Source organism: Amia ocellicauda, chromosome 1, assembly GCF_036373705.1.
Source record: "Amia ocellicauda isolate fAmiCal2 chromosome 1, fAmiCal2.hap1, whole genome shotgun sequence".
Taxonomy (NCBI): Eukaryota; Metazoa; Chordata; class Actinopteri; order Amiiformes; family Amiidae; genus Amia; species Amia ocellicauda.
The window spans coordinates 57,061,588-57,086,547 of NC_089850.1; the positions used below are offsets into that span (position 1 = coordinate 57,061,588).

General features: G+C 43.2%; 4 protein-coding genes across 7 annotated transcripts in view; 2 read left to right on the forward strand and 2 right to left on the reverse strand.

Moving 5' to 3' along the window:
• Nucleotides 1-17: 17 nt before the first annotated feature.
• Nucleotides 18-1,040, forward strand: timm8b (translocase of inner mitochondrial membrane 8 homolog B (yeast)). The gene is made up of 2 exons (XM_066710396.1): nucleotides 18-231; nucleotides 531-1,040. The coding sequence occupies exons 1-2, from the start codon at nucleotides 124-126 to the stop codon at nucleotides 696-698; spliced, it is 276 nt and encodes a 91-aa protein (XP_066566493.1). The 5' UTR covers nucleotides 18-123; the 3' UTR covers nucleotides 699-1,040.
• Nucleotides 1,041-2,659: 1,619 nt separating this feature from the next.
• gig2o (grass carp reovirus (GCRV)-induced gene 2o) lies at nucleotides 2,660-5,113 on the forward strand. 2 transcript variants are annotated; one of them, XM_066710379.1, is made up of 3 exons: nucleotides 2,660-2,684; nucleotides 3,081-3,133; nucleotides 3,736-5,113. In XM_066710379.1, the coding sequence occupies exon 3, from the start codon at nucleotides 3,762-3,764 to the stop codon at nucleotides 4,413-4,415; it is 654 nt and encodes a 217-aa protein (XP_066566476.1). In that variant the 5' UTR covers nucleotides 2,660-2,684; nucleotides 3,081-3,133; nucleotides 3,736-3,761; the 3' UTR covers nucleotides 4,416-5,113. The 2 variants fall into 2 exon arrangements, with proteins under 2 accessions (XP_066566476.1, XP_066566481.1); XM_066710384.1 differs by lacking the exon at nucleotides 2,660-2,684 and adding an exon at nucleotides 2,809-2,984.
• Nucleotides 5,114-5,462: 349 nt separating this feature from the next.
• On the reverse strand, nucleotides 5,463-11,216 carry LOC136753969 (zinc finger protein 345). 2 transcript variants are annotated; one of them, XM_066710351.1, is made up of 3 exons: nucleotides 10,994-11,216; nucleotides 9,778-10,114; nucleotides 5,463-9,502 (listed from the first exon to the last, which is right to left on the reverse strand). In XM_066710351.1, the coding sequence occupies exons 2-3, from the start codon at nucleotides 10,088-10,090 to the stop codon at nucleotides 8,115-8,117; spliced, it is 1,701 nt and encodes a 566-aa protein (XP_066566448.1). In that variant the 5' UTR covers nucleotides 10,091-10,114; nucleotides 10,994-11,216; the 3' UTR covers nucleotides 5,463-8,114. The 2 variants fall into 2 exon arrangements, with proteins under 2 accessions (XP_066566448.1, XP_066566454.1); XM_066710357.1 differs by having other exon boundaries at nucleotides 10,936-10,995.
• A 3,016-nt stretch (nucleotides 11,217-14,232) lies between these two features.
• The window catches only part of il4i1 (interleukin 4 induced 1), a 13,676-nt gene continuing 2,948 nt past the window's right edge, over nucleotides 14,233-24,960 (reverse strand). Inside the window, exons 1-7 of one of the 2 annotated variants that reach the window (XM_066710405.1) lie at nucleotides 22,655-22,752; nucleotides 20,044-20,258; nucleotides 19,560-19,672; nucleotides 18,957-19,158; nucleotides 18,587-18,661; nucleotides 16,533-16,669; nucleotides 14,233-16,216 (exon numbers count right to left, since the gene is read on the reverse strand). In XM_066710405.1, coding sequence (XP_066566502.1) covers nucleotides 15,451-16,216; nucleotides 16,533-16,669; nucleotides 18,587-18,661; nucleotides 18,957-19,158; nucleotides 19,560-19,672; nucleotides 20,044-20,258; nucleotides 22,655-22,676 — 1,530 coding nt within the window. In that variant the 5' untranslated portion in view covers nucleotides 22,677-22,752 and the 3' untranslated portion in view covers nucleotides 14,233-15,450. Of the gene's footprint in view, nucleotides 16,217-16,532; nucleotides 16,670-18,586; nucleotides 18,662-18,956; nucleotides 19,159-19,559; nucleotides 19,673-20,043; nucleotides 20,259-22,654; nucleotides 22,753-24,960 lie in introns of those variants that run through there. The other variant, XM_066710401.1, reaches the window with a different exon arrangement.

Consider the following 24,960-nt stretch of genomic DNA (forward strand, 5'->3'; position numbering starts at 1 on the left):
TCTGTCACTCTTTCGCCACACTTCCTGTTTCTGTCACTCGTGCTTCCTGTGCTGGTGTGTGCAGTGCCGGGCAAGGTCACTTCTCTTCCCCAGGCAGATTCCCCTCTGAAACGTGATTGAAACATGTCCGATTTGGACTTCTCCGCCGCCGGCATCTCCGACAAGGCAGAAGCCTCCGAGTTGCAAAGGATGATCGCGATCGAGCAGCAGAAAGCACAGTTTCAGGCACAGGTTAGTAAGTATGCGGGGCCTTAACAAATGCGGAGGATGCACCAGTGTACTGAGAGTAAGTGTGCACGGTAATGTATAGCATGCGATGTAGAGATCAGGTATACTATTTACTAATGTAATGTAGATTGTAGATAGTTACATACACGACTCCATCATTGCATGCCTCACACCCGCATTGTATAATCTTGAAAAATATACAGTGCGGGTGTGAGGCATGCATATTGCATTGCATGGGAGGCATGCATTGGTGGGGTAGTGTATATAACTATGCAAATGTACCCTTCTCTGTCTACAATTAGGTGCACAACTTCACGGACGTGTGCTGGGACAAGTGCGTGGATAAGCCGGGCTCCAAGCTGGACTCACGCACGGAGATGTGCCTGGTGAACTGCGTGGAGCGCTTCATCGACACCACACTGACCATCACCAACCGCTTCACGCAGATGGTGCAGAAGGGCTCCCACTGAGGCCCCGCGGCACTTGCGCCCGGTCCTGGTGTCAGTGTCCCCCAGCGTGGGTTGCGTGCAGAGTGGGCACCTCCCATCCAAGACCAACACACCGCTGGGAAAACAGCAGTGGCGCTCAAAAAGAACTGGACTTGAAATCCAGCGATGCATCATCCCAGACTGTACAGAGACACACTTTCACCATCCTTCCCCCTCTCTACAGTGGGACCTCCCAGCTAACAGTATTACAACTACACCGTTGTGAGTTAGCTGGGCATGCCACAGCACTCTGTGTTTAAGGCTGAGTTATTCTGATCCTCAAGGAACGCTGTAAAATCAATATTAAAACAATCTTTGTATGTATTATATGCTGTATGTGTGCATATGTCTGTATTATTTCTACAATTGACATTCAGTCCAGTACCACCTGTCAGGATGTATTCAGTGTGGCCCCCTGGGTTGTACTGTAACTATGGGTTTAAACAGATTAAGTTATAGTAAATCAAAATGTTGCTCTTTTGATTGGCAAAGTGAATGTAGTCAGAGCCACACATGTTCTAGGCCAGGGGTTTTCAAGCCGGTCCTGGAGTACCCCCTGCCCTGCTGGTTTTTGTTCCTACTGAGGTTTTAATTGCATAATTGAATCCTTAATTGACCTAACGAAGCAATATACCATTCAATTAAGTAATTAAGACCTAGGTTTGAACAAAAACCAGTAGGGCAGGGGGGACTCCAGGACCGGTTTGAAAAAGCAGAAAGAAAAACAAAAAGCAATCGGTAACACAGGCTTTTTAGTGTTTCACTTATTTATTGTTCATTACATTTATTTATTTATTTATTTATTTATTTATTAAATCCTGCTTACAAAAGTATCTGACAATATTGAGTGACAGTTTTGTGTAAGTTGTAAGTTGTGAGTGCGGGAACTTAGGGAAGTTCTGTTCTAAAAGCGGCAGCGGCAATTTCCCAAAAGCCAGACAATACCAAGTATCTGAGAGGGTAGTTATAAAAATGCATTAAAGCAGTGGTTCCCAAACCGGTCCTGGAGGAGCCCCTATCCTGCTGGTTTTTGTTCCAACCGAGCTCTCAATTACTTAATTGAACCTTAATTGAAGTAACAATCTGCTTAGATTTTACTTTTTAAATTGTGTAAGAAAATAGTTGTTTCTACAATACGTGTTTTAATATAATTCTATACTTAACTTAAAACTGTTTAAAATAATGAAAAGTCTCTGATTTAGGAAATTATTAGTTAAGTTAATTAAGTAATTGAGAGCTCGGTTGGAACAAAAGCCAGCAGTGTAGGTTTGGCAACCACTGCAGTAAAGGGAGGATCACTGGTTTTGCTTTATTGCATTCATTTAAAATGTATAATGTTAATATAAAAGGTGGAAAAATGTATTTAAAGAAAATTGGATTTGAAAATCATTTTTAACGCTATTAGAGCATACGTGTTAAGAAAAAGTATTGTGCCACCTTTGGAAAATCAAAATAACACAAGATCTACTGTTAAGTAATACAATTTATTACATTACAATTTTTTTGTATGAATATCGTTTATGTGGGTTTTTTACGATACTTTTGTGTGAGTTGATTGCGTTTAGCAATGTACTGTCATTTGAAGAAGGTATATTGCGATAAAAGAAAAATAATTCAAATACAATTGAGGTGAAAAACATTACATGCGAATACACATTAATCTGTAGAGAAAGGTACTTCATTAACTTCGTTTACATTGGATCAAGGAATGATAACGCATTTTAGATGTGAATGACACATCTGATGTCATATTATTAACGCCCTGTGTACAATTTCAGGTAAATATAATTATATAAGCTACAGGCATCTATATCAGGATTTGGATGTATTTAAGATCCCTAATTTGACAGGAAGTCGAATGATGTTAAATAGCAAGATTATTGTAATAGTGAAGTGTAGTTTCCCATTAAGTTTAAGACTAAAAGGACATCATTAGTTTCAGTTCAAAGGTTAGCGGAAATGGAGCAGGTAAGGTACAGCAGACAGCGTGTCGAATTGAAACTTGAACGTAAACTTAAGCAAAAATGGTTGAGTATTTACTGTGGACATAATTCCCACCGCAAATACTTATTATTAAAAGTCATGATCATTGGTGGAATAAAAAGTTTCCCCATGAGACCGTTGAGTACATTTAAAGATGCACCTCATTGGACCTGACATCTTTACATTCATTCATCTTCTGTATGAGTGGCCTCCGATGTATAAATCTGTTCTTGTCCAAGAACAAGAGCGACGTCATGTCTGGGAAATTGAAAATGAAACTAAAAAGTACGTTTTAAAAAGAAGTTGAGCAATCTTGGGTTTCATTAGGCTCGGTCGTTTGCTCTGGTAACTTTTGTCGGTGTTACATTGTTTCACGTTTAGATTTCACTGAAGGCTTTGGAGACGCTGAATACTTAGTGTGGTCTTCGAGTTGGGTAAGTTTAATTTAAAATCTTTCAGTGGATGTGCAGCTGTAACGAAGAAGTGTGTTTAAGTTGTCTTGAAGCTTTAAAGAAACTGCACTGAACATTGTCTGACAAAGTAGCACGCATGTTATGGTGTATAGAAACACCAAGATCATTAATTCTAAGGTAATACATTATTCCAGTGTGGTTTGTGTGTTTTTTGCTTATTTGAAAAGAAATTGCACTAGTAATAATATGAATATTCAAATAAAATACGTTTATACTTATGTAAGAAATTATTAACCTACTTTTGACTGTAAAAAAACTGAGTGTAATTAAGGACATTTTACATTCATGTATTCAGACACGGTTGAAATATTAAGAGTACCCTACACAGATCTTTTCAAAAAGCTACACAATGTCCCATTTTTATTTAGTGTACAATAAGTTATAGTTTCAAGAATGTAGGACAACAGCCGCCGGATAAAACACAGTACCAGGTTTCTCCAACTACTGTAGATAGACGTGGAAAGGGTTTCACATTTCTGTGGGAGAGGCAGATTCCTTGCATGCTTATCTTGTCACCCACCTGCCGGATAATTCCGGCATTGCTTCCCTCATAACCCAAACAGGCACAGGGAGCTCCACTCCAGCGAAGATGTCCATCACGTTCTCGGGCTGGGAGGTGATGCACAACCGCCAGCAGCTGAAGTCAAACCAGACACCGAAAGACGGGGGCGGCTACACCATGTTCCACGGCACGAGCATTAGCCTCGCCACGACCATCATCAACCAGGGCTTCCAGCGCTCCAGGGACGGCCTGCTGGGGGAGGGAGTGTACATCAGCCGCAACATCGACAAAGCCAAGTGTTACCCGCTGTCCACAGACCGCAAGGACAAGGTGGTGTTCAAGTTGAAGGTGCGGGTGGGCAAGGTCAAGAAGATCGACTGCGACAACCACCCCATGCAGAAGAGCTGGCACCAGAATGGTTACGACTGCGCCTGGGTGCCCCCCAAAAGCAAAATCTCCTCCATCAAGTCAGGCCGCGAGGAGGACTGCGTGTGGGACCCCAAGAGGATCACCGTGGTGGACGTGGCCTGCTGTGTGGATGACGCCACCCGGCACCAGCTGCGCAAGTTGGTCAAGCAGAAACTGAAAGCCAACAGCCAGGGCGATGGGCACGCCTCCCCCCACGGCTGCCAGCTGTGTCACGCAGACGTTCCCGGGTCCCACCCCAGGCTGAGTTGCTGGGAGTGTGGGAAAGACATTTGCCCCTTCCAGAGCAAACACCCCTGCAAGAAAGCGGCCTAAACTGGCAGGGTTTGCCCTGGATGCTTGGCACACCGTTCGGGTGATCAGAGGTGGGGAAACTCACACAAGGTGTTGACAGTCTGAGCAACACCCAAGCACTCCATTTCTTGACTTCCATCTTAAGCTTCAAAACGGGCAAAGAGAATCTCACAGGCTTGTGGTTACGATTTGGAGAGAGGAGGGTCTTCATTTCCTGTTGGACGGCACTCCTTGCTTCATCTACATCCGTTCATCCCTCTTCTCTTGGCAATCAGAAGCTGTGTGAAGCCAAGGAGCCTACCTCACTCCACGTCAACCTCTAGCTTTGTCTATTTCTCATTGTAAGCTTACCAGTTTTAACATAGGGTTGAGCTCATCTCATTTAACCAGCCTGATCACTGAACATGTAGAGCAAGTTTGTTTTTTTCACTTTGACAGTAAACCTGCCTCTTGGAAGCATACCTCTGCTGAATTATGTAATTATGTGTTGAAACCTTCCTGAAATTTTGTATTTCTATTTCACATTATGCATGACAAAACACTCCTCAGGGTAATTCTCTGTTTTTTCTTCTTTAAAGTCAATATCCATGTCCTCCCTTTTCTGAAAGTAATTGTGAAGCATTGTAATGGGATCAAGACAAATTTTGGCAAAGTTTTTCCTGTTGTAATGTGGGAGTTTGATGACTGTATCAATATCCAATAAAACTTGTTTTGCTCAATGAAGGAAAAAAATGAAATCTCAATTCACAAGCTGAATTGTCTGTGTCTGTGTCACTGGAGGGCGTTACCCGTGTTGTAGGTGTCGGTGTCTTCCCACTCAGAGGTCTGGGTGTTGGAACACTTCAGAACACCTGCAGTGCATATGACTGGGAACCAGGAAAGAGAAACCAGGAACCATGCCACCTGAGTAACTGGGAAAGAGTAACGCTCTAATGCCATTCGGTTTCCTGTGTGACACATTGACAACCAATACGGTCATCAAAACAAATCCATTTCCTTCTTAAACTTCCCAATTCAGGTCTTCGCTCAGTAAGTGATTGTTCAATCCGAGGTAGGTGGGAGATGACAGTTTCCTCTGATAATAACAGAACAAAGACATATTTAATCTACAAACCTCCGCCTTTGGGATATCCCCATGAAAATACTTTCCCACTCTGAGGTTTATTGTAATACTATAAATTAGCTGAGTGTAAACTTACAATGTTCAGAAAGGTATAATGCATATGTGCATAGACAACATAAAGACATTTTCTCAAACAAAACAAAAATTGAATTTTGTTTTGAAACCATTAAGGATGTAACCGATTTTACCATTAGTCCACCACTTTCTACTACATTCACGTTTCTGCAAAAAGGCACAAAAATTAGGTGTACCACTTATTACAAAATATTTTAGTTCATGGAACTATGTTGTATAAAAGGTGACGAGATATCGCATTAATAATAATAATAGTGATTATTATTTGATGTAAGGAGACACTGGCTATACTTTATCTGTGGATACTGATGCTGGTAAGACTATGCATGGTATGTTTGTGCCACCACAGTGCTGAATAAAATACACTTTATTACCAGAAGTCATGGAAGTCTCCCTCCACTTGTAATGGCTTTTATCACAGACTTTGTCCTGCATAAAGTTTTTGTCTTCAAGGTACTGTTAACAGCACCATGTATTAAGATGTTTTGGAAAAACAGTGCACAACTTTGATAGAATTTTCCCAATGCTAACAGCAGCATAGCACTGCTCAGTGAGAACAGAGATTCAAAAAAACGGACCTGAATCCAGCTTCACCGATCGATCAACAAACCAGAGTAATTATAAGAGATAAGAACATAAGAAAGTGTCCAAATGAGAGGAGGCCATTCGCCCCATCGTGCTCGTTTGGTGTCCATTAATAACTAAGTGATCTAAGGATCCTATCCAGTCTGTTTTTGAATGTTCCCAAATTTTCAGCTTCTACCACATCGCTGGGGAGTTTGTTCAGATTGTGAGACTATCTGTGTGAAGAAGTGTCTCCTGTTTTCTGTCTTGAATGCCTTGAAGCCCAATTTCCATTTGTGTCCATTTTATTGCTTCCCCACATTGCTTGGATGGAGAAAGTGAGGAGTCCACATAGACTCCTAGGTCTTTCTCATGCGTTACTTCATCTAGTTCTATTCCTCTCATAGTGTAATTATAGTGGACATTTTTGTTACCTGCATGTAATACCTTGCACTTGTCCACATTGAATTTCATCTGCCACACATCAGCCCACAACTGAATAATATCTAAGTCTGGGATCTAATTTGAGTTCTTCTGCCTCAATTTCGTTTCTGACATATAATGCTACCCCACCCCCTCTTCGATTTTCCTTGTCCCTCCTAAACTTTATCATTTCAACTTGTATTCATCCCCATCATTTTCTGTAAGCGTTGTTTCAGTCACTCCTACATCATAGTCACACACCAGCACTGTGGCTTCTAGGTCTAACATCTTGTTCCTTATACTCCTGGCATTGAGGTACAAACATTTCAGGACTTTCCTACTTGCCGTTTCCATTCATTTTCTTTCCTTAGTGGAACATCTCCCATTGACAGAGCTCCCTGCCCCCCTGGTCCCTAGTTTAAAACATTCTCAATTACTCTGCACATACGCTCTCTGTTTAGATGTAGACCGTCCGGTTTGTACAGGTCCCATCTGTCCCAGAAGAAAGACCAATGCTCCATAAACCTAAAACCCTCTTCCCTACACCAAGATTTCAACCACATTAAACTTTCTAATCTCAGCCTGTCTCCCTGGCCATGCACGTGGTACCGGAAGTATTTCAGAGAAAACTACCGTGGAGGTTCTGCTCTTTAGTTTCTTTCCTAACTCTTTACATTTATCTTGCAGAACCTCTGTCCTACCCTTTCCTATGTCATTGGTTCCAATGTGGACCATGACCAGTGGATTCCCCCCGGCTTTGGCCAGTAGCCCATCTACTAGTTTAGGGAGATCTGCAACCTGAGCACCAGGCAGGCAAGATACCATGCGGGGCTCCTTATCACTATATAAGATAAGCATCTCTCAGCGCACTAGAACAGACACAGTATTGCCCTGGCCCTGTAAAGGACTTGCGTAATTATTATGTCCAGGAAGTAATGCCCTATTTTAGATGGCGCAATAAGCATTTTTCATTCTTTGCCTCCTGTAATTTGGTGCAATTACACAAAAGCACCCTGGAAATCTGGGTTCATTAGCAAAATCTTTCGGAAACAGGAGATGAAGTCAAAAGGTGACTGACTGAGCTCACAAAGCTGAGAAATAAAACAATCAATTACTGTATCTTTTATTTTCTTCAAAACAGTCTCAACTTGACCTTGGGAATGATTCGCTTATTTTCTTCCAAAATCTAGCTTAATTTTTTTTTCTTCCAGATCACAACACTTATTTTCTGTACATTTCTGTGTTTGTTTCCTAACTTCTGATTGATGACAAGGTCTGCAGCGTGTTCAGGTAAAAAAGTGACCACACGTGTCACAGAGAAAATTGACCCTGACAATAAGAAGTACATGGGGGGAGGGGACAGAAAGTAAAAAAATTATTTACTTTAAAATTATTATTTACAGGAAGTAAAAGAGATTTCCCTTCATCCTCTACATACAAGAGACATGAGACGAATTTGGTAAGAAAGCTTAATTTATAAAAATTAAAAAAATATATAATAGCATTACAAAAATAGTTAAAGATGTAAAACACGCTCATTTGGCCTCCCTAGCATGAGCCTTCTGGTGCTTCTTGAGGTCTTTGCTGTGCCGGAAACGCTTGGGGCACACGGCACAGTGGTACGGCCTCTCCCCGGTGTGGATGCGCTGGTGCACCTTGAGGGTCCTGGCGTGCTTGAAGTGCTTGCCACACTGCGGGCAGGGGAAGGGGGTCTCGCCTGTGTGGCTGCGTCGGTGCTCGCCCAGGGAGCGTGCGTCCTTGTAGCTCTTCCCGCAGATGGTGCAGCTGTATGGACTCTCCCCCGTGTGCACCCTGAGGTGGCGCTTCAGGTTCTGGGCCTGGCTGAAGCTCTTGCTGCAGACCACGCAGGCGTAGGGCTTCTCTTTGGTGTGGGTGCGCAGGTGGACCAACAGCGTCTTGGCGTGCCGGAAGCTGCGGCGGCACACCTGGCAGGAGAAGGGCGTCTCACCGCTGTGGATGAGCTGGTGCCGCTTGAGGTGACCCGCCTGGCAGAAGGCCCGGCCGCACTCGGTGCACAGGTAAGGGCACTCCCCAGTGTGGATGCGCTGGTGCTTGTTCAGGTCCCCCGACTCACGGAAGTTCTTCCCGCAGAAGGCACACTGGTGTGGGGCCTCGCCTCGGTGCACCCGCTCGTGGGCCTGGAGGTGGCCCAGCTGGCTGAAGCTCCTGGGGCAGAACGAACACTTGTAGGGGGTCTCCCCAGTGTGGACCCTCTCGTGCTTGCGCAGAATGCCCGACTCCCGGAAGCCCTTGCCACAGGCCCCGCAGCGGTAGGGAGTTTCCCCCGAGTGCAGGCGGCCGTGGGCCCTCAGTGAGCTGGAGTCCTTGAAGGTCTTCTTACATTCGTTGCAGCTGAAGCGCCTCACGCTGGCATGCCGCCGCTGGTGCTTATGGAGGTTCTGCAGCTGGCCGAAGCCCTTGCCACACTCCAGACACTGCCAAGGCTGCTCCCTTGTGTGGGTGCGCTGGTGGGTGCGAAGGTTGCCCTGGCTCTTGAAGTGCCTGCTGCAGTCCTGGCAGCGGAAGGTCCCCTCCTTGGTGTGCACTCGCCGATGCACCGCCAGGGTTTTTGCGTGGGCAAAGCTCTGGTTGCAGCTGTGGCAGCTGTAGGGCCGCTGCTCGCTGTGCACACGCTGGTGTCTCTTCAGGTTGGCCGCCTGGCTGAAGGTCTTCCCGCACTCTTTGCAGGTGAATGGTGGCTCTTGCTGCGTCTGCTTCCTCTGGAGAGCAGGTTCTGTTAGGTAGGTCCCCAACACTAGATGTATGCTTGGCTCCTGCTGGGTTGCATTGCCGGCCATTCGCTGCTTTTTGCAGTGAGTCTTGCGTCTGTCCTCTTGCAGGGCCGTGTCCCCAGTCAAGGGCACCCCACTCTCAGGGCATACATGCTGCCCTTCTGGATCTCCTACAGAGAGGGGAAAAAAGCCAATTTCATGTGTTACCATTGTGTAGTTTAAACAGTAAATCCCTGAAACACAAGGGACCATGTTTTTCTTTATTTCAATGGCCATTTCAAACAGGGTTCCCGCTAGAAACAAAAAACTCTTCGCCACGAGTCTTGTGCCACAAATTCCAGGTGATTATGGGTGTAGTTTGATGCATGTCGACAAGTGTTTGATGTTGACAAGTCCAAAGTAAATCTGTCAACTAGAGCCAGGTTTCCTTTAGCGTGGGGCCTACCTGCAATGCTGTCATCAGGGGAAGACAAAGAGAACTCCCCCGAGTCACAGGGGATCCCAGTACTGCCCCGCACCTGGGACACGTCCTCTGGCACATCCTGCTCCCCCTTTTCAGCCTCTCGAGAGACAGACTGGATGGCAGTCAGCTCGATCAGCTCCTCCTTACAGTCCAGACTGTTCCCTGGCAAGCAGCCACCTTCCCCCTGCCCGTCCCTGGCCCTGTCCCGGCGGCTATGCTTCCTGAGACACATCTGCCTCCCCGTAGGGGTGGCAGGAAGACCCTGGATCTCACCTTTCACCAGGGGGGATTTCATCACTACTGCTTATACCTCATGAGCCTGAGACAGAGAGAGAGAGTTACAGAATGAATACCTACTGCATTTGTATCTGTGGGGACGGCAATGACACTCCCATTGCACACCCGTAACTCACATTTTATTAACTAAACATGTCAGCCTGAGCAAACAGTCTACAGCTAGAATAACTTTCTTCTGTTCTTAATAATTACCTCCATTAAGGCTTTAAACAGGCCTTGAGCTTGTATTGCTGTAGGTGGCATTGCACTGACGAAAAATATATTTTTTGAATTAACTTGTATGTAATGGACCCATCCATATCACAGAAAGACAGCAAGGTAATTAATTTAATAATGCATTTTCCTGGCAACCAACATTATATTTATTTATTTACTTACTTAGAACAGAAAGAATTACCAATGAAATATGACCACTGACACACTGTCACTGTCCCAAACATTTAATGGACAGAGTTGGCTGATCAGACCTAGGCCAATCCACCTGCAATACACTACTGCAACTTACTGAAATGCAGAAACAGTTTGCATATGAACATTTTCTTTTATAAATTAAATTGTGCGTTTGTTTATTTCCCACGGTGATAATGGGCTTCTCTGTATGCACATCTATTCGCCAGGAAATGTCTCTGTACTAGTCAATGGTGGTTTAATTGCTTTATTCCCATGTGTTATCATACGTGATCCATTGCTAAGAGCCGAGGCTTTATTCACTACCGGATACATCCGCTTCTCTTTAAGTTTACAGACAAACTGCCTGTTAGGGAAGCGAAGAACATTGCAGCATTACAGAGGTGCTCCATGCATATAACAATTCATGTTAATATGAAACTAATTATGCATTACCCGCAAAATGAGTGCAAAACGAGAAGAAAAAGTTGAACTAGAACAAATAAGAACTTACCTAAGCATGGGGAGTCGATCACAAAATAATCGATCCCCGATTCCGTCTCGCTCAACTTTCAGAATCGATTCTGTTCGACTCTCGCACGAGGGTAGATTCCAAATTCTGTAATCGTCATTATTTTTATTTCTTTTATAAGATAGCATCACAACTTTTCTCGCTCGCTCTGAAATCGACTGTGCGACGAAACAGGAAGCTGAAATGAACTCTGGGAGTTGTATTTTCTAAACCCCCACCTATACAGATTCGTTAGACCTGAATAATAATAATAATAATAATAATAATAATAATAATAATAATAATAATGAGGTAGAATGTAAAAGTTAACATTTACCCAAAATAAGATATGAATGCATACATGTCACCTCTGCTTAATTGTTTTAGCTGAAGTCATTATGAAGTTTTAATGTTTAATGCCAACATGATTAAAAAAAAAACTATTCTGGGATCAGTACAGGTATTGAAAATAGAATCCATATGAAACAGGCATTCAAAGGTATGAAATAGAGCAAATATCCAGGCACCCATCCATATTAAATAAATTGTTAAAAGTTCTTTATTTATACTTCATATGCAGAAACAGGGTGTTAAAATGATATTGCTCAGAACAGACCAGTATGTTCAAAACAAAGCGACTGACAACACAATTTGGTGAATAACCAGAAGCCACAAAAATCTAATCCCACAGGGGATGGAGGTTCAATTTAATAAATATTTCAGTTATACTGTATTTTGGAAACTCATGTAATGGAACATTATTGTGGCAGCTGTGAACACACTCTGCTCAGTGCTAGCTCATATATTGAGACCTCATACATTGTATACAATTGTGTAAATTGGAATTTGTAAAATGTATTATGCTTTGAATTGAACTGTATTATGTAAATTGGAATTTGTAATGTTGTATGCCGTAAATTGCACTGTATTTTTGCACTTTGTTAATTATAATAATAATAACTCAGCTGTCCAAACGTGTGCAGAATGAGCCACAGACTGTTCTAGGACAATCTTCTTCCACAAATGCAGTCAGAGTCCAGAGTCAGGAATCAACAGGTGATTTATAATCAATGCCGTTGGAGAGCCAGGGCACACACACAGGGAGCAGTCCACACGTCTCCCTCGCTCTGAATTTAGACCATTGACATACATTGATGCACAAAGTTTAGTATATGCAGATGCAGCAGATTTTAAGAGAAACAATGATCACATACTTCTGCATTTTTCACCCAGAGCCTATTATTAGGTCAATCATGCTGTATCCAGGACAGACCAGGTCTTTTGGCTGGTGGTGCACGGTTCGACTCCCAGGTCGGGAGCTCCGACCTCAGACGGCTACATCAGTCCTTCCTATTGACAGAAATTAGTAAGGTAAAGCACAAAAGTCATTTCTGATAATTTAGAAGTCAAACTCAAAATTGTCTTAACTGTATAGAATGTCACAAAGGCAACAATGGGCGTTACAACCACCACGGGAGCTGCGGCCTCTTAACCTCCAGCTGCTCTCCATGCACACAAGGCTACAGCCAGGTTACAATCAAAGGTTTTATTACATTCACAGAATCCCCAGGAGAGGATAACCCCCCCTCCCTCTATACACCACTAAATCAATTAAAAATGGCAATTGCTCACACAGGGCTAATTGAATGGACTATTTAAATTATACCAATGAAGAATAATTAACCACATTAATTACGCGCACAACGCAGGAATGTTTAGGTTTAGATTTGGTTTAGTTAGTAAGCAACCGTTAAAAGCCATTAACAGTGTAATAAGTGTTTTGTATTCGTACATTTGTGTCCTAATGTATCAAACGGGTTCATTCAGCTAAGTCTGGCCCTTCCCTGAGACAGCTGCAGACGAGATGAGTCCGAGCCGAGATACTCGCCACGGTGCCACCCACGCATAGGTCACCTCAGCTGAAGGTCCTCTGAGAACCGGGATAGACCCAGGGAGTTTTGGGTGAGGAAGAAAACCATTTAGAGTTAACTTTAAACTCTAATCCCCAAGAAGAAGCCCCTTGAAAACCTGTGCCAAATGCACAATCTACCATTGTATGGATTATGCATTAATATACCACAAATAAACCAACCAACAAACTAAACCATCAATAATGTAAATCAAATGAATCAGAACTAAATCAGTTTTCACTTGAACACTGCGGTCAGATCAGAATTAGTGCTGTATACCCACAATCATAATCTGTCACAATTCTGTATTATACGAGATCTGAATTTTCCACCTTGAAGATATATTTAGGTTAAATCAAATTTAATAAAAAGCTACCATGTTATCAGATATAATAGACATGTGTGCATTGAATCACACATTTATTTTATTTCGAGTTTATCTGCAATCTCTGACCACATGGCACAAATTACCAAGCAAGTCTAGTTTGGATTGTCCAATACGTTTCATATCTGATTATATTTTCTTGAAATTCCCCTCGACCAGCTTACTATTTTTCCACCATTCAGCAAGTATGATGCCACCAAGGGTATTATATTCCCCGCTCAATGTCATTAATGCAACGCTAAAAATACATTAGATGACAACCGAGTTATAAACCGTTACACTGCATTGCCAATATTTTCCGTACAGCATCATTGGAGAAGTGAAAATGGATGAAACCGTGCACAAATAGAAAACATGAAAATATTTGTAAGCATTGTTGGTGGATTCATGTTCTAATGCAACAGGCTGGTGCACGATTTAAATAGAAATGAGTACAAGAAATGAAAACACCTACAGGTAGTTAGAAATAACTCATGCACTCACACCTGTCTTTCGAGTGTAACCCTGCTTTATAATTTGCTTTTTATTTAACCTATGTATCTATATGACAACTTCCCCCCCCCCCACCCAACTCTTAAAAGCTTGGTAAAGTGCAGTGAAATTCAGATCCACGTAAAATTTTATGATTATCAAAATGCCGCATCAATAAACCCACAGACAGTATTGATACAATAATAATAATGTTAAATAATAAAAGGATTGTCAGCACATAAATTATGCTTACTGCACATTTTGCTTATAGTCATCTTCTCCAGTGTTTTAGGAATTTCATCCAGAAAAAACCTTGAATCGTGTTTACAGGAATTGTGAGTCATGGAAACTGAAACTATCTAGCGGGATTCCTGGAAGAAGCGCATTTTTAAACCCGTCCATTCACACGCTCCTGCGCTTACACAGATCTTATAGGGGCGGCATGCAGTGAAAATGAAGCAGGCAGGCTTTTAATGCAAAAGGATTCAAAATCAACATTTTATTAACATTAACACATCACAAACTCTTGCGAGACATATGAAATGATATAACCAATTAAACAATACATTTTGTTGACGAAATAAACAATGCAATTATAATACAGTTTAAAGGCAGCGTTAAGCAATTTTAAATTATTGACAAACTGCAAGTTCACTTCAGACAATGTATTTTGTTCTTTTTCTTTAGATGGAACCAAGAAATCTTGACAGTAAATACAATGCGGCAAGAGGAAGTTTAGTTTCATATACATGTTTTACATCTAACCTATACATATATAATGTAATACATAATGTTTACCTTTTCCTTGTATTTTTTGTACAATATTGTTTCCGCAAGATGTCGCTTAAGGTTTTGCGTTTTCTTTTGTTGCAGCTATTCAATATTCGAGCCCTCTGTCCCCCTCGTCACGTTCAATTAACAACAGCAACCTTCCCATATTATTTCCGACGCTAAATAAATAGTCAAGTTTTCCAGGGTGAAAGTGTTATCTTATCGACAGTATGCAGAACTTTTCCTATACACGATCAATTGAAATCAGTTTTCACCAAAACCAACAAAAAGACTAACCTCAGCACTAGCACCTGTTTTTCCTTGAAGATAGATACAGCAGGTTAACAATACTGCCATTTGAGACTAAAACATCATACATTGCAGGGGTGAGACAGTACAGATAGAACATTTTATTCAAAAACACTACAGTTTGGGAAAGCATAATGCTTTTCTAAATGAACCGACTCAACGGCAAGTGGTTTTGTGGCAGTCCTTTCACCTCATCTGTTGCCCAAAAAATATCCTTGTCAGTGTAAATAAGTGATTAAGGGCCTTCCCTAAACCCCAGGGGAGTGGTCATGGTACTTGTGCTGGCTAATTCCCCGCCCCCACTGACATTCCTATAGACAGTGAAGGGGTCGCCCCATAAAGAGGTGCAGGAGTTTCCATGGGCTCCTGCAGTCCCTAAATCTCTCCCTGCAGCACTTGTAGAAGGACATCGAAGTCCGTGCGGACAGGCTGGCGAGTCTCGACACAGGGGGAGGAGCTTCAGCCCGGCCGCCAAGTCTGTGTCGTTGCACCGTTGTCTTGCTCCAACACCCCAACCCCTACCAAGATGCCAGGAGCTTTTCTACAGTCTCTCTGAAAAAAAACATCAAGTTCACCTTTCTGCTCCTTGAATTGCCAAAAATGCCCAAACCGGCCTAGTCTTTGCGATTGTGGATGTTCCTGGCGGCCCTCAGGGCAGATTTCATGGCCGTCTCGATCCAGCCGTGCGGGGTGGCAGTGTGCTCCCCCGCAAAGTAGACCCGGCGCTCGCTCTGGGACAGGAGCGAGGCGTAGTCCGTCTGCTGGTACGGGGTGAAGATGGCGAAGGCCCCCAGGCTGAAGGGATCGATGCCCCACTTCTTCACCAGGCCACCGGTCCAGAGCGACCTGATACCCTCCCCGTGGATTGCGACCAGGTCGTCCAGGGCCATGGCCTGGAGGTCTTCGTCGCTCATGCCCTGGAAGAGCGCCGCCTCGTCCGAGAAAGTGTAGGAAGCCAGGATCGCCCCACTGTTGGTCCCCGGGAAGCTGTGGCTGGGGTAGTAGATGAAGCGCGAGGGCAGGTCGGTGATGGTCTTGCCACCCTTAATGTGCTCCTGCTCCCAGAAGCGCTGGCTGAAGCCCAGGATGACCTTGGTGGAGCTGGAGTAGTGCACCGAGCGCAGGGCCTCCCGCTTCGGCTGAGACAGCGGCGGCTGGAAGTCAACAAACAGGGAGGCCTTGGCGGTGGCCGTCATCAGGATGTAGTCCGCGGTGATGCTGGACAAGCCCCTGGGGTTCCGCAGATCCTGGAAGTTCACCGTCACGTCCCTGTGGGTTTGTCTGATGCTCTTCACCTTGGAATTGAGGAGGATGGTGCAATTCAGGACGTCGTAGAAAGTGTTCGTCAAGTTATCGAAGCCACCAGTGACCTCAAAGTACCTGGGATGCACAGAGAAGACCAGGTCAAAACGTCTGAGGATGCTGCTGGCTTTGTAAAGACGTGCTGGACGTCTGGCTTGCATGAGTCACTTTCAAATAGTTTAATTAGAGCATATATACATTTCTTGTAAATCTAGGCAGACAATTATGGTAATTGGTAACTGGATATTTCAGTTTGGGGAAATTCAAACAAGTTTTTTTGCTATAAAAGGTTGCCAATTAACTTTCAAGCACAAGAAAATTGAAAGCCTTTTTTATGGAGCAGAAAGTTCCAGACAGTCAGTCCCCTTTGGGCAGCGGCGAGGCCAGCACTCACGTGGTGTTGTCACTGATGTCAGTCTGAATCCTCATCGACTCGGTCAGCGCGGTGTAGAAGAAGCCGTTCTCGTTCAGGATGTCCCCGATCATCTGCAGGGCACCCTTGCTCAGATTGCCCTCTTGCACCAGATAATCCTGCAGGGAGAGGAGAGATGTCACTGACCTCCCCCTTGTCAACCCTACTCCACACTGAGGGTGGGGGCTTGGCTTTGGCCCCATACAAAAAAAAACAAAAAAACATTGGTTGGTTGGTCAACAAAAAATACTAGATGGACTTTTCGATCAAAATCAATCAAATTGAAAAGCGGTATGCATAATCGTTAAGGGGATTTAGTTAGAGCTGAGGGAAAAAAGTATTTGATCCCCTGCTGATTTTGTACGTTTGCCCACTGACAAAGAAATGATCAGTCTATAATTTTAATGGTAGGTGTATTTTAACAGTGAGAGACAGAATAACAAAAATCACATTTCAAAAAAGTTATAAATTGATTTGCATGTTAATGAGGGAAATAAGTATTTGATCCCCATCAATCAGCAAGATTTCTGGCTCCCAGGTGTCTTTTATACAGGTAACATGCTGAGATTAGGAGCTCTCTCTTAAAGGGAGTGCTCCTAATCTCAGCTCGTTACCTGTATAAAAGACACCTGTCCACAGAAGCAATCAATCAATCAGATTCCAAACTCTCCACCATGGCCAAGACCAAAGAGCTGTCCAAGGATGTCAGGGACAAGATTGTAGACCTACACAAGGCTGGAATGGGCTACAAGACCATCGCCAAGCAGCTTGGTGAGAAGGTGACAACAGCTGGTGTGATTATTCGTAAATGGAAGAAACACAAAATAACTGTCAGTCTCCCTCGGTCTGGGGCTCCATGCAAGATCTCACCTCATGGAGTTTCAATGATCATGAGAACGGTGAGGAATCAGCCCAGAACTACACGGGAGGATCTTGTTAATGATCTCAAGGCAGCTGGGACCATAGTCACCAAGAAAACAATTGGTAACACTACGCCGTGAAGGACTAAAATCCTGCAGCGCCCGCAAGGTCCCCCTGCTCAAGAAAGCACATATACAGGCCCGTCTGAAGTTTGCCAATGAACATCTGAATGATTCAGAGGAGAACTGGGTGAAAGTGTTGTGGTCAGATGAGACCAAAAATCAAGCTCTTTGGCATCAACTCAACTCGCCGTGTTTGGAGGAGGAGGAATGACCCCAAGAACACCATCCCCACCGTCAAACATGAAGGTGGAAACATTATGCTTTGGGGGTGTTTTTCTGCTAAGGGGACAGGACAACTGCACCGCATCAAAGGGACGATGGACGGGGCCATGTACCGTCAAATCTTGGGTGAGAACCTCCTTCCCTCAGCCAGGACATTGAAAATGGGTCGTGGATGGGTATTCCAGCATGAAAATGACACAAAACACACAGCCAAGGCAACAAAGGAGTGGCTCAAGAAGAAGCACATTAAGGTCCTGGAGTGGCCTAGCCAGTCTCCAGACCTTAATCCCATAGAAAATCTGTGGAGGGAGCTGAAGGTTCGAGTTCCCAAACGTCAGCCTCGAAACCTTAATGACTTGGAGAGGATCTGCAAAGAGGAGTGGGACAAAATCCCTCCTGAGATGTGTGCAAACCTGGTGGCCAACTACAAGAAACGTCTGACCTCTGTGATTGCCAACAAGGGTTTTGCCACCAAGTACTAAGTCGAAGGGGTCAAATACTTATTTCCCTCATTAACATGCAAATCAATTTATAACTTTTTTTGAAACGTGTTTTTCTGGATTTTTTTGTTGTTATTCTGTCTCTCACTGTTAAAATACACCTGCCATTAAAATTATAGACTGATCATTTCTTTGTCAGTGGGCAAACGTACAAAATCAGCAGGGGATCAAATACTTTTTTCCCCCCACTGTAGCTATGCATAATAGCTGGGTCATAGAGAAACCGCAGCTGCATTGTGGGTATTCACACTTGTATCTGGCATTTCCTGATGCTGTCAATTAAGTCTTGCTTCTGCTAAACCCTACAGTAGAGGATTTCAGCAGCTCTTACCTTGACAGAGTATGAGTCGTACTTCTCCATGACTTTCTTACAGTTGTAGCCGCTCTTCTTCAAGTCGTCTCTAATCTGTGAAAGACATTTAAAGATAAGCCATGCCACATACATACAGGAAACACTGCCAGTAGTACCGGAGGTCAGTAGCGCAGAAAGCTGGGAGTCAGACACAGTTGGGTTTTGTCTTCTGTCAAATACATGTATTAATTTATTTTAGGTTCTAAATTGAATGTATGAAATAGGGGAGTGGGGTAGGGTACCATTTACAAAATGAGCACGACTATAGACGGGTGTTAATCTCTGGAGCCAACACTGCAGAAACCTGACAGCACATCAGAGAGTCAGTCTCTCAGCCCTGCACACCCACCTTGGAAAGAGAGTCATTATACAGCTGGCTGGCGGACTTCCCCCTCTCGCTGTCGCTGACGGGATACTTCAGGATGTCCGGGTTCCTCTCCACGTGGTACGTGCGGGATTTCACTCCGTTGACGTAGTAGTAGGTGTTGATGTCGTCCTGGATGAAGCGGTTGACTTTCAGTTGCATCTTTTCAATGAAGGCCAGGAGGATTCTGAAGAGACAGTCACAGTTCGCTTTGGTTGCGGTTGGTCTGAATGGCGTCGCTCCAATCATAACAGCAGTACAAATTCAATGCTTTGCTGCGGACTATAATCACACACTTGAATATCCCCAGGAAAGCCCCAACTTAAAAAAACAACAACCCATTCCTGACCCATAAACTGATTCAATCCATTACTGGCGATAGAAGAAATGTCTTTATTGTAACCCACCGAAAAACACAAAACTTGATGGGGCTTTAGCTGGGAAGAATGCCATCAAGTACCACGACTATAACTAGCAAACTAGCGAGACAGTTTAGAGCGAGTGCACACCATGCTATTTACACCTTTTTAAGCCACAACATATTTTAAAAAGTCAGAGGCTGTCCCCACCACGTGCCCAGCGCCCTACCTGTGAAAACTGGGAATCCTCATAGCGCCCAGCTCAGCGTACCAGCCTCCGCTCTTGTCCCGGTACGTGTGCACCCTGCCCCCAATGCGGCCACTGGCTTCAATTATGGTTACCTGTGCACCAAAGAGAGAGAAAGAATGATACAGCTCAGATTTTACCACTTAAGGTGGCACTCTTATTTAATTGATAGGGACATTCATGCATAGTTATCCATTCAACTTTTTGAACATTTGGTTTCTTTGTTTTTCATTTGGTCTGTGAATTTTGATATTTGGGAATATTTTTCCATGTCACCACAACGTCATACTCTTCCTTGTTCAATTAATTGCAAATGTGGCCAACATTTTATTTAGTTGGGAATACTTTGTAGATGTTTATAGATTGTACAGCCACCTATTAAACAGAGATAAATTGCAGAGTTTGCAGGGGACACACATGTGCTGTCCCCATACCTGGCTGCTTCCTTCCAATTTGAAAGGCCTACCTTGTGCCCCGCGTCCTGCAGGAATTTGGCGGCAGTCAGCCCGGCCATTCCTGCCCCCACAATGGCAATGTGCCGGGGGGTCTGTGTTCGGGGCAGCCCGTGCTGGATAATGTCCAGCAGCTCATCGTAGTCCGGGTCCTTGAAGCACTTCATGAGGATGTCGTCCACATCGCCACTGCAGGGACCGAACATCATCGCACAGGCAGTGACCAGCACTGAGGAGAAAAGCAGAGGAGTTTTGTTTCACACAGTCTGTTCATCTTAGATCGAGACTTTCCGCCATATGTTCCTTGACTTGGTTCCTCCGCCTCGAGCTGCCATGTTATTTCACCAGATAAACACGTATACATACAAATGCAACACCAGAAGGTTGTGAAAGTTAGAAAACCTTTAAAAAAATATAGTAAAAATGTATTTTGTTTTTTTGTTAGATCCATTGCAATAACACTAAATAACCAAACCACAGTTACAAACTTAGACCACAGTAAAGTACAAAAACAAAGCAAATGAACAGTTCTACACGAATAAAACGTTTTACCATCTGGACTGATTCTGAGAAAGTTTTACCTTCAGCAACAGGGTTACCACTGTGCATTTGCTGTTATAGGGTTTAACAAACCACAATAAAACTAATTCTGAGAAAGACTATTTATGCCAGTCAGCAGGACTGAAGGGCGCTGATATGTCAGGGAGGGGGTCAGGATGTGGGGAAAGGACGAGTCTGTGAAACCACTAGACATTTGAAGTGCACTGTGCACTGTGCATCGCTCACCACTGCAGCTGGCATGACTGCAATGGTACTGCATTCATACTGCAGTAGAGAAACTGCATTCATACTACAAGCATAAAAACAATGATAAGGTACTGTACTGCTATAGCTTTATGCAATATGGCACACACACTGCAATATTGATGCTAAATCATGTTGCATTTATACTGCAATATAAATTAAATATTACTACAGTTTATCAGGATCCAAAATAAGAACACAAATAATTGCTGTATCTTGCAATATTTTGGACAGAGTAATACTGAAGGTTTTATTTTATAATTAATTGCTGTCACCAATTTTCTGACCAACAGTTTTGTAAAGACTTAGCATGAAGTTTGACGTTTTGCAGCTAAGACACTGTGTCACTAAGAAAAAAGGCAAGGGTAATACCCCCAAATTAAATTGTGATACAATCCCAGCCTATACACAGAATTAAGTAAGTCTACATTCATCGGAAATGTCAATGTGTACTTTTTTGTCACGTTTCCTGGCTCAAATGAATTGGAAGTTTATGGGGGATTTCTCATTAACCCCTGATGGCTAGTTTAGTATAGCAAAACTTGAATCATGTCATAGTCTGGGAAAGTCAGGGGTATATTGTTTTTCCACAGTCCGCTTCCTACTTTTCACAGTTGGCTAAGCAGTCTTCTGTTTTTAGCCGAACTACGTATGCCATCATTTCCGACTGTATTTTCTTCATTATTATTATTATTACATCTAGTAAAGACACAGGTAATAAACCATCGGTCAGTAAACATTTTGGCATCTTCATCCAATGCAAGCTACCTGACAGAGGTGACAAAGCATCCACCTCATCCACCCGGATCTACAGGAGCGCACTGGTGCTTGTGAAGCGGTTTGTAGAGGATGCAACACTGCACTCAATGTCAAAGTCCATTTCTTTTATTGCATTTATTTTAGATGTACTTTGACATATACAGGGATAAAACAATCTGTAGTCTAGATGCGTTTGCGTGCTTTCTCTCTAGTCGTCTTGTCCAGGGTATCTATGCCTCATGTCCACAGTGTATAACACTTCACAACCCCGTCCCTTAGCCAATTGTGCGTCTTAATTAAGCAAAGTGAGCCCGTGTTCAAGGCATCCAGTGCGGGGTGATTTACAGAGACTTATCAAACCTGCAGGACACAGAAACAGGCTGGCCACCCCTGGTTTACATGCATTTTACCTACAAGGTTATTTTAAAATGCAATGTACACATCTGCGCCTTATGCCAGTTTAATGTATTGTGAGAAAACACTTGATACTGTTTATCAATAAAAACGGGCGAGGGCAAAACTTTACGTAATTTTGATAAATACCCCACCTGAAAATAAACCCAACTTTTTCCACTTCTAAACGCACCGATTTATGTTCCAGTGAAACGTGGGTGGCTTTCAAACTCACAATGAACCTCAGGCGCACTTCCCGCACACCTGTCTGTAGAGCCCCTCAGCACTTCTACTACTTTTTGCTATTTATACGTTACTTATTTCGCCCCCGTTTTTATGAGAACTTGACACTATGGAGACTAGTATATTTAATAGTACAATCACATTAATTCGTATGGACCGTTGTCTTTAAACATCAGTAAATCATGCGCTCCAATTAAAACTATAATAAAGTAGGAAAATAAATTAGCTATATATGCAACACTACCGGAAATAAAAGCACAATTATTCTTATTAATTCGTTATAAAGAATGGCAATAATGCATTTAAAACTGATATTAGGCTAGTACTGCAACTGCCAGTGGTTATCAGCACAACTGCCGCAATACCAGAGTCAATAAGGCAGGTGATGCCTGGACAACCGGCAGCATTTAAACCCGTCATACTTACACATCGCTTTGATCGGATTCATCTCGCTGGACTTGCAGACTCTGCTCGCTAATGGTGGCTCTGCTGCTCAGCTGCTCATTTTTATAACTGGATGAGAAAGTTTCAGTTTCCTTTCTAGGGCGACACGAAACTGAACTAGCAAAGCACCCAGCGCAGCAGACTGGGACTTTCAGCAGGAGCAGAAGTACAGAATAAGGATGCTGTTCATCACTCGCGGTTTTTCCCAGTAAGCAGAGCTGCTGCCGCACGTACATCGTGGTAAAATAAGGTACTGGTTGGCGAGGTGTGTGTGCGTTTGTGGTAATTGCACAATAAAGTGCATTCACGATCGATAGAACAAAGTGAACAATTGATCAAACAACGAGTCAATTAAAATGTACACACGTGGACTGCCCCAGAGAAGGAACAACATTAAAAGAAACCCGGGTGCAGGACCCAGCAAAGCCCGGGGGCTGTAAAATCAAATAAATAAAATTCCATAATCATTTTACTTCCCTATAATGGCATTACACAATGGAAGTAAATCAATCATATGACATGATTATATTGCAATATTATAAATAGCACGTATTACTACATCTTTTTCCGATTAAACAAAATATATATTATGACGGCATTTGCGACAATGTAGCGTCTGAAACCAACACAGGGTTCACTTATACACCACGTTACCCTAAAGTAAGGCATGCACATACACTGCTCACGTTCAACTGACTATTCAAAACTCAACTTAAAGATCATACTCTTATGAACAAACCGATTCCATTGGACAAAATTATTTACTGGGGCAAATTATACTAAACGGAAAGATTACAGGCTATTATTGGTACCTATTTTATCTACTGAAGTGACAGCACTGCAGCTCAGCTACATTATTATTCAATGCAATTGTGAATATGAGCAAAGTAACATTTTAATAAAATACTATCGCAGCATGTCATTTTTGTTTTTTTATTTTTATTTTATAGATGCTTTCATTTTTGGAGATCTTTGTAATGTGCTTGATTGGGAATTCATTATTATTAGCATACATGTGACTTTTTCCAGCTTTCTAAGCGTAATTATTCAGATGTAGTTCCGAAGGTATTATTTATAGATGTATTTTTAAATTATATCAAAAAGGAAAAGATTAATTCGTACACAATTCTGTCCAGAGTCTGCAGATTCAGGCGATTCTCAGAAAACCATTGGCTAAATTGGTCAAAGTTTGCGCAGATTAACAAAAGTCTGCGTGTCATGAGCAACAATATCATATGGTCATCATGGGTCAATTGCGAAGAACTTGCAGTTAGTGCGGATCTGCGCACTGAACACCAGTTAGTGTTCAATACATTATTTAGCATCAAAGCCAAGCATAATCAAACTGGGTGGGCACCAGCTTCACTGTGGACGGGCAATGCCACCCGGTGGTCGTTTAACATGACAAGAGCGCGTTTAAAAAGCAACAGTTATGTCCCTTAATACGAGTCTGTGTGAAGATGATGAATAATCACGTCGGAGCAAAACGAGCTGTTGGGCAGCAGTGTGAGCGGCGGCCGGGGATCTTGATCGGGGGATTGTGGGTCCAAACCCAGGTGGGGGGCACTGCTGTTGACCCCCTGAGCAAGATGCTGTACCACAGTTGCTCCAGAAAAAACACGCATGTAAAAATGGGTAATTATAAAATGTAATGGAGTGTAACAAGTGTGAGCCGCCCTGGGTACAGTGGTCTGCTAAGAACTATAATAATGCAAGCCCATTTTTCCTGTTTTTAGTGTATTTTTAGCAACTCCATTTATTATATTTTTTTCACAAGCATAGACACCACAGACACGCGGCTTCGTGTACAATAACCGGTGTTTGGTGAAGCACAAAGCACGCAGATCAAACGAAAGCAGAAGCTCTACTGAATTGTGGCCTCAAATGACGATGACTCACCGTTATCTCCGATGAAGGGCGGGTCCTGCAAACACACAGGGAAAGCCCAGGGAATCCAGGCCGGCTGGAAGTCCCATCTGGGCTACTCTACTCTACTCTACTCTACTGCACGTATGCTATGGCGATGCAATTTCAAACAAAATCTGACATCTGTATTTCACATGCCAGGCAAAACCTAAAGTTTTAATATGACATGTTCTTGTATATTTCCCATCAGTGTGATTCCCTGAACTGTAGTGACAAGGCTGATCCAGTGTGACAACAGACGGAGGTGTAAAGTGCATGGGAAATTGTTACATGGAAACTGTACTTCATCCTTCACTTTTTTCTTTTCCGCAGTGTGTAACGTAACCCCTAAAGACCTCCCTGCCATAGGTGGTGTTCATGTA

Excerpts from the sequence above, each read along its gene's own strand:
- timm8b (XM_066710396.1), top strand. The coding sequence starts at position 124 with ATGTCCGATTTGGACTTCTCCGCCGCCGGCATCTCCGACAAGGCAGAA. Across the intron at positions 232-530 it reads AAGCACAGTTTCAGGCACAG|GTGCACAACTTCACGGACGT; the intron begins GTTAGTAAGTAT and ends GTCTACAATTAG.
- LOC136753969 (XM_066710351.1), bottom strand. The coding sequence starts at position 10,090 with ATGAAATCCCCCCTGGTGAAAGGTGAGATCCAGGGTCTTCCTGCCACC. Across the intron at positions 9,503-9,777 it reads CCCTGATGACAGCATTGCAG|GAGATCCAGAAGGGCAGCAT; the intron begins GTAGGCCCCACG and ends CCCTCTCTGTAG.
- gig2o (XM_066710379.1), top strand. The coding sequence starts at position 3,762 with ATGTCCATCACGTTCTCGGGCTGGGAGGTGATGCACAACCGCCAGCAG.